Source organism: Oreochromis niloticus, unplaced genomic scaffold, assembly GCF_001858045.2.
Source record: "Oreochromis niloticus isolate F11D_XX unplaced genomic scaffold, O_niloticus_UMD_NMBU tig00003517_pilon, whole genome shotgun sequence".
Classification (NCBI taxonomy): domain Eukaryota; kingdom Metazoa; phylum Chordata; class Actinopteri; order Cichliformes; family Cichlidae; genus Oreochromis; species Oreochromis niloticus.
In genome coordinates, this window is record NW_020327884.1 from 12555 (window position 1) to 20696 (window position 8142).

The window sequence follows — 8142 nt, forward strand, 5'->3', positions numbered from 1 at the left end:
CAACTAAATGCCATGTTTTGATTGGTCGACCAGGGTGGGGTTTTGGGGGGGTCTTGTCTTTGCTCACAGACGGAGAGTGCTTTCGAGCGTGACTAACACTGCAAAACAGAATTGTTAACGTATTTACTTTCATTTCAATACAGGTTAGAATTTTTATTTTTATTGTTTTGTGCACAACGCAGATTTTTTTAGGTCTTGGTTCTGCTCAGAGACCATGCCACCAGTGCGCAATTGGGCACGCGCGCAATTTAGAGGGAACATTGCTTGTTATTAATCTCTGGCTCTCTTCCACAGCATGTCTTCTGACATGAATATGAACAGTATTTAGAGGAAAATGGTAAATTTGGGACGAGTTGATAAATCAGGCAGATATTTGAAGTTTACACAGCTACATTCTCGCCTGAAAATATCTATTTATTTTGTGACCCAGAAAGACTAATATTTAGAACTTTTTGCCGGGTTTCTCTGCATATGAGTTTTGGACGAAATGCATTCTGGGATATTCGGATGCACAAGTCTGTTGTATGCTCTGTTACTCATGCTGGCAGCCATTTTGTAACAACTGATAACCATGGAGGAAGAGGGCAGAGGAAAGAACGGTAAGAAGTACAACAAAGTTTAAATATGTGTGATAAAGATGTTTAAACTGATTTAAATTGCCTCCAAAATTGCTTTTGCACGCTGCTGCCAGACAGCATGTAAAAAAACAAAACCCAAATACATAAACAAAAACACAGCGATTCTTAACTTTGGATAAATAAGAGCCGCTAAGCAGCTTAGCAGTAAATGAAATGCGCAGAGAAGTCTGATGTGAAAGCCGTTTCTCAGTAGTCAAGTACGCGAGTCCTTACGGCGCAATCGTTTGACAGTGTACTTGATGACATCTCTGTTACAGAGTTTTTACTGCCACCCCCTCTTAATTTAAATATGAACAGAAATTACACAGGTAATTTAAAAAAGTATCTTAAGCACGTTGGGACCATTCGCTTACATGTATTATGAAACAGATGGTTTCGTAATGTCTAATAAGCTTCATACAGTTAAGCACAATCACTACGTGGCAGAAACACAAGCTTAATCTCTCGTAATAAAAATAGTATACATTTATGCCTGAATAAAAACAAACGGGTGATATGTTAGTTGAACGCTTTTATTTTTATTTTAGTAGACAAACAAAACTAATAGACAGCTGCTGGGGTTTCGAAGACAATTTATCAAATACTTAAAATATAATCTGATCTGAGCATCCTTCAGGATCTTCACATATTAACATGCTGTTTTTGCTCCCTCTACCTCTTGAATTTAAATATTTTGAAGCTTAGATTTAATTCAGAGTGAGCTGTTTAAATAACAACACAGCATTTTATATCAGCAGATATGGTGGGTGAAATTCAAAATATACTGACAGCTCTCCAAGTAAGACTTCAGTATTAAATAAAACGGCCCGGTTATGAAGCGGAAATTTAATCTCAGCGAAATCGATTTGCTTTGGAACAAATAAAACACTGAAATAAACCTAACATTTAGATGTTATCTCCATCCACAAAAGTCACAGATGATGAATGCTCGATAAAATGGGAGTAGCGAGAACATTTTGGGGTACTTGATGCGTCCTTTGAATTGGAACAGTACTTGGTCTGTGATTGATGATGTATTACAAGTCCACATATTGAGAAACGCCTATAGACTGCACCGAGATAATAGGGAGGAACACATCGTAAACCGTGTGGTATTTTTGAGTTTCTTTGGGTTTCTGTTGTTGTTGGGTAAGGTTTGATCTCTTAAGTGTTGGCAGTGCACTGATGTGACTTGTGTTTTGGTCCTCAGTGAGCGAGCGCTTCCTCAGTCAGTATCGCTGCGGTCCTCTGCTTGGCAGTGGAGGTTTCGGCTCCGTGTTTTCAGGACAGAGGCTCTCTGATGGACTACATGTAAAAAATACACACCTGTATTTATTCATTTAAAAAATGTACACTTTCTCTCCATCATCATTATTATTATTATCATTATTATTATTATTGTTATTACAGCTCGAGAAGTCTTTTGTTTTATTATTTTATTTTTAAAAAATATTTTACTCATTTTTTTAAAACCATCCAGGTTGCCATTAAGGAGATTACAACTGACAAGTTGACAACACTGGTGAGTGATACTTGGAAAAAAAATAATTAAACTAAATGTGTACAAAAATGCACAGGGTGTTTTGAGTGACACCTGTGAAACAAAGCTCTGATTGTTTAGCTCCATCTTGTGCTGGTGGCTCAGGTGAACTGCAGCTGTGGTGTGCAGTGGTTGAGAAATGTGTAACTGTTAGGGTACCTGGGTTGTTGACCCAGTGTTTTCAGTTTTGTACCTTTCTTTGTGTTCTCTTGGTTTATTACTGTGAAGGTTTTGGTTTCTGTATTGCATTTCTATTTTCCCCGGTTATTCTTGGTTTGTGATTTTGTAGTTCTTATGTTTGGGTTTCCATGTTCTCTCTGTTGCAGTGTCTGATTGTGAGTCTGTCTCTAAGTTCAGTCTGTGTTTCCTGTTTTACTTTGAAAGTTCGTGTCTCATGTTAATGTCTTGTTTTGCTTCCTCTGTCCCGTCAGCCCCGATTTGCCCGAGCTGTGTTTCCCTTCTGTCTCTCATTCACTGATTGCTCCCTCTGTGTATTTAAGCCCTGTGTTTTCCTTTGTCTGGGTCACGATAACATCTACTATACTGTCTGTCTGACTGGCTGCCTGTTCGTTCAGTTTTTTGGTGTCTTGAGTTTAGTTATTTTATGTTTCAGCAATAAAGCTGTTTTGACTGCACTAATTTGCCCACGTGTGTCTGCACTTTGGGTCCTCCTACCCACCACTCCTGCCTGCACACAGCTTAATCTTCCTCTTTGTTACGTCAGTCAGATGAGATCAATCACATTCCCATGGAGATTGCACTGCTGCAGCAGCTGTCAGAGGACGGGGGACACCCTGGGGTCATCCACATGCTGGAGTGGTTCAAGGTGGAGGGGCGGGGCTTCCTGCTGGTGATGGAGAGGCCGCTACACTGTCAGGATTTGTTTGACTTGATCACGGAGAGAGGAGCTCTGTCAGAAAGCCTCTCACTCAGGTTTGCGCTCACGCCCACCACCTTTGAAGGAGGTTGAGAGGAGGTTAATGCATTCTGCTGCAGTCGTTTAGATGTCTGTTAACATTCTGGTTCTTTGTTCTTCCCGATAGGATTTTCCATCAGGTGGTCGAGGCGCTTCAATTCATTCACTCCCGCGGCATCGTGCACATGGACATCAAAGACGAGAACGTAGTGGTAAACACGATGACAATGGACATCAAAATCATAGACTTTGGGTCTGGGGCATTGCTTAAAGACGGCATGTACAGCGAGTTTCAAGGTAACCAGTCATTCTAAGGCTGCATCCACATGTACACAGGTATTTTTGAGTGAACAGTGTGATATCAAAATCGATGCACACCTTTGACGTTGCGTGACTAAATCTCAATTTTTCTCATCCACACGTAAATGCAAAAACTGAGTTTTCTAAAATCTCCACCTTGGGAGCAGTTTCTCAAAATCTCTGTTTTCATTGACCCAAAATGCTGGTTATGTGTGGACAAAAGGCCAAATGCATAGAAAAAGCTGCATTTTCAAAAATACCCGTGTACATGTGGACTTAGCATAAACCTATAGCGTCTTCTCACCCTTCCCCTACAAAATCCCTCTCTGCCGAGTTTCGTGTTGTAACCTTCCTCTCCTCACTTCCTGCGTCCTCAGGAACCCGTGCCTACAGCCCCCCCGAGTGGATCGCGTCAAAGTCCTACAAGGCGGTCCCCCTCACCGTCTGGTCTCTGGGGATTCTGCTATTCGACATGGTCTGCGGCGACATTCCCTTTGAAAATGATCATGAGATTTACAAAGCCTGCCCCAGGTTCACCAGGCCAGTGTCTACAGGTGAGCCTCAGGTTCTCCTCAACAGGAGTTTCCTCCTTCAAAATCACTGTGGGGTTCAGGGTCACATCAGCCCTCCTACAAAAATAGTCCAGCTTTTCAAAACCTTTCCCTTTTTACCCACCAGGATGCCAGTCTCTGATTCATTGGTGCCTCTCCTTCCAGCCTGAGGACCGTCCCATTCTGAAGGAGATCCTGTCACACCCCTGGATGAAAGAGGAGGAAGACGAGGAGAAGGGAGGCTTGCGGGAGGAGCATGGCTCCCTTCCCTGCCAGTTCCTGTGAAGTATCAGGACTGTGGACTGTTAAGGACTTTAGATTTGCAGATTGGACGCGGTCCTGTTCTGCTTTCAGTTAAGACTGGTGGCACCCTTAGCTGGAAATTATTTTTCTATTTGCGTTTGCATATTTATTGATTGTTTATTTTGGCTTGGGTTGCTGATGGTACAGACTGTGAAGCAGAGTTTCACCCTCTTTATTTTTACATTTAAGGTTTTTTGTTTTGTTTTTCTTTATAATTTACTGAAACCTGCAAGCAGCGACTTTGATCAGTCCCACAATAAAAGTGGAATTAACGATAAAATCATTCCATCACTTTCTGTTTGACTGACTGGAAATATATGTTATTTTCCCTATAATGGCAAAGAACAATGGTACTGTTCACTTTACAGACCAGGTTCCTAGCACGCTTGAAAGAAATCTTGGACATGGCAACCTGGGTTCCCTACAGTGGCTGACGGCCGCCATGGATTGTTGGATCTTGTTATTTTGTGGTGGTTTAACAACTAACTTCTGACATTTTGTGCCAAACTGACCCACAAGGGGGCGCGTATTCCACAAGGACTGTAAGATTTGAATGACCCAGCGGCTTCAGAGAGGCACAGGGGGACAGAAGCAAAAGCCAGGCACAGAGAGGCACAAGACACACACACAGAGACAGAGCCAGCAACACAGGCTGTATCCTGGAAGTGCCCTGAACGGTGCCATGTCGGGCGCCCACGGATGCGCCCGGACACAGGCGACACAGTGACAGTGGAACCAGGCCCTTTGGACCTTCGTATCTCCAATTGGGACCGTTTTGTCCCATCCTCTTTGGTCCGATTCGCCATATCTCCAGAACCGAAAAGGCCATCGGTGCCGGCACTTCACCACAGCGTCCGCCACCCATCAAAACCCCCGCCTACACACCAACATCAGCCCTCTACGCCTCTTACTTTTCCAGTTATTACACTTTTGTCCCATCCTCTCCTGGCTTTTCTCCCCTTAACCCTAACCTAACCACTAGACCCTCGTCATGCCTGCATTGGTCCACTGGAGGGAGCCAGATCACAGAGCACTGAAATTCAAATTTTTCCCTGCAGACCTCACAGTGTGTGTGTGTGTGTGTGCCTGCCTGCCTGCCTGTGTGTGTGTGAGTGAGTGTGTGTGTGACAGAGAGAGAGTGCCACTTGCTGTGCATTTCAACACAAAAGGCAGTACTCTTGCTCTTTGGGATTATCTGGGGAAAGTGCTTTTATGTACTAGGCTTTCTCGATATTTTTCAGGTTTCTTTTCACTTTTGTATTGTACAAATTACTTCTTTGTCTGTGTAACTTTAAGCTTTAGTGTAAAATAAATGGGATCTGCACACACAGAACAAAAAAGAAGTTAAACCCCCCCCCCCAGACACTCAAACAAAGCACAGAGAAAGACATTCTATCTTTGACAGTGTATATATACATGTATTATACATAAGAGACAAATATTGTTCCTTCAGTGTGTTGCCATTACTACATTTGGCTCAATGCCTACATATATGTGTAAAAAGCAAATGTACGAGCTGTGATAACTGTTGCTGATAAGATGAAGAGTAGACTGATATATGAAATATTCCTTTATTGGGTGAGAAAAGCAGACCGTGTCATAACTGCTTTGAGTCATACAGAATAGATATCAGAGCCTTAAACAGGCTCACTTCTTTTTTTCTTAAATTTCCATCAATCCATTCGCTTCCGCTTATCCTTTTCAGGGTCGCGCGGGGCGCTGGAGCCTATCCCAGCTGTCATAGGGCGAGAGGCGGGGTACACCCTGGACAGGTCGCCAGTCTGTCGCAGGGCCAACACACAGGGACAGACAACCATTCACGCTCACATTCACTCACACATTCACACCTAGTGACAATTTGGATTATCCACTTAACCTATCCCCTCAAACTGCATGTCTTTGGACGGTGGGAGGAAGCCGGAGTACCCGGAGAGGACCCACGCAAACACGGGGAGAACATGCAAACTCCACACAGAAAGACCCCGGCCTGATGTTGGAATTGAACTCAGGACCTTCTTGCTGTGCAGCAACAGTGCTAACCACCGAGCCACGGTGCCACCATTGAATTAAAGTTTCATAAAATTTTCATTCAATTGTTTCATTCCAGAACATTAACAAAAGTACATGAGAACCTCTGTACGCGGTTCAACTCAAACCCGGTGATCTCCAGAGAAATTAATTTTGACTGTAACTTAACGTGCAGAGGCACAACAGCTTATCTCCAGAGCGCACAAGCTGATCTCCTGATTTCTAATGTAGTTTTTCTTAAAAACTGCATTTCTAATACTTCACCCCTTTTCCTTTACGCTACATTGGTTTCGTTATAGTTGAAGTTTCCAAATTCCACTTTAAAAGAGTGAAGGGACAAAAAAAAAAAGCACACAAACAGGCTGACTTCTGCTAAATGGGTCAAACTGGGCAGAAAGTATACAAAAACATAACATCCTTATAGGATATGATGTAACTCTATAGATCAACTTGCTTCAGAATATATAAAGCATATAAAAAAATGACAGCAATAGGATGCAACAAACACAGCAGTGCTACTAATCCAAAATACTCAAAGCTTCATAGAACTGAAACAAACATTTATTGTTAGCTCCATTCTGCTGCTGATACATACTTTAGGTTTCTGAATATTAAACTTGTTGCTGCCTTTCATAGTGTGGACGAGGACATGCCAGGAACAGGAAACACAAGAGAGTCAGCCGTCCGAGCTTCACGGGGCCCGAATCAGCTGAACCCAAATTCAGCCCACCGCTGCCTCCAAATCTCCTCGTCCTCTCCTCCGCCTCCTGCGACCTTTAGGCAGCAGCAGCCAGGTAAAGCATGCACTGTGACTCACTCCCCCAGCATCACAGGCCCTGTCTGACACTGAAATCTGTACTCAATTCTCTTGTTTTGCCCTGACCGGTGAGCCGCTCTGTGTGTGCGTGCGTGTGTGTGCGTGTGTGTGTGTGTGTGACACAGAGAGAGAGGGGCCGAAAGAGAGCCAAACAGAATGACAGGCAGGCAGATCACAAAGCACTGAAATTCACATTTTGCCCTGTAGATCCACTTAGTGTGTCTCTGTGTGTGTGTGTGTGTGTGTGTGTGTGTGTGTCTGTGTGTGTGTGTGTGTGTGTGTGTGTGTGTGTTTCTCTCTCTCTGTCTTTTACACAAACAGCACATGTCACTGCATTTTCACCACCTTTCATGTGCAGTGCACTGGACTTGCCAGCTGGTGGGCGCCCTCCGGTGGACCAGACAGGGAATTGAGTGTCACAAGCTGTTGTGTGACACTTGCTGTGCATTTCAACACAAAAGGCAGTACTCTTGCTCTTTGGGATTATCTGGGGAAAGTGCTTTTATGTACTAGGCTTTCTCTATATTTTCCAGGGGTTTCTTTTCACTTTTGTATTGTACAAATTACTTCTTTGTCTGTGTAACTTTAAGCTTTAGTGTAAAATAAATGGGATCTGCACACACAAAACAAAAAAGAAGTTAAACCCCCCCCCCCCCAGACACTCAAACAAAGCACAGAGAAAGACATTCTATCTTTGACAGTGTATATATACATGTATTATATATAAGAGACAAATATTGTTCCTTCAGTGTGTTGCCATTACTACATTTGGCTCAATGCCTACATATATGTGTAAAAAGCAAATGTACGAGCTGTGATAACTGTTGCTGATAAGATGAAGAGTAGACTGATATATGAAATATTCCTTTATTGGGTGAGAAAAGCAGACCGTGTCATAACTGCTTTGAGTCATACAGAATAGATATCAGAGCCTTAAACAGGCTGACTTCTGTTTTTTTCTTTTCTTTCTTTTTTTTTTAATTTCATAAAATTTAATTCAATTGTTTCATTCCAGAACATTAACAAAAGTACATGAGAACCTCTGTACGCGGTTCAACTCAAACCCGGTG

The 8142-nt window shown here is 42.9% G+C and overlaps 1 protein-coding gene across 2 annotated transcripts; it reads left to right on the plus strand.

Annotated features, from left to right (window-relative positions):
* Positions 1–229: 229 nt before the first annotated feature.
* Positions 230–4507, plus strand: LOC100710825 (serine/threonine-protein kinase pim-2). Of its 2 annotated transcripts, none has more exons than XM_019354017.2 (7): positions 230–599; positions 1828–1928; positions 2098–2139; positions 2882–3090; positions 3201–3370; positions 3751–3927; positions 4090–4173. In XM_019354017.2, exons 1-7 carry the CDS (start codon positions 572–574, stop codon positions 4092–4094), a joined length of 732 nt encoding a protein of 243 aa, XP_019209562.1. In that variant the 5' UTR covers positions 230–571; the 3' UTR covers positions 4095–4173. The 2 variants fall into 2 exon arrangements, with proteins under 2 accessions (XP_019209562.1, XP_019209561.1); XM_019354016.2 differs by having other exon boundaries at positions 231–599; positions 4052–4507.
* The last annotated feature ends 3635 nt before the right edge of the window (positions 4508–8142 follow it).

Excerpts from the sequence above, each read along its gene's own strand:
- LOC100710825 (XM_019354016.2), top strand. The coding sequence starts at position 572 with ATGGAGGAAGAGGGCAGAGGAAAGAACG. Across the intron at positions 600-1,827 it reads AGAGGGCAGAGGAAAGAACG|TGAGCGAGCGCTTCCTCAGT; the intron begins GTAAGAAGTACA and ends TTTGGTCCTCAG. Across the intron at positions 1,929-2,097 it reads GGCTCTCTGATGGACTACAT|GTTGCCATTAAGGAGATTAC; the intron begins GTAAAAAATACA and ends AAAACCATCCAG.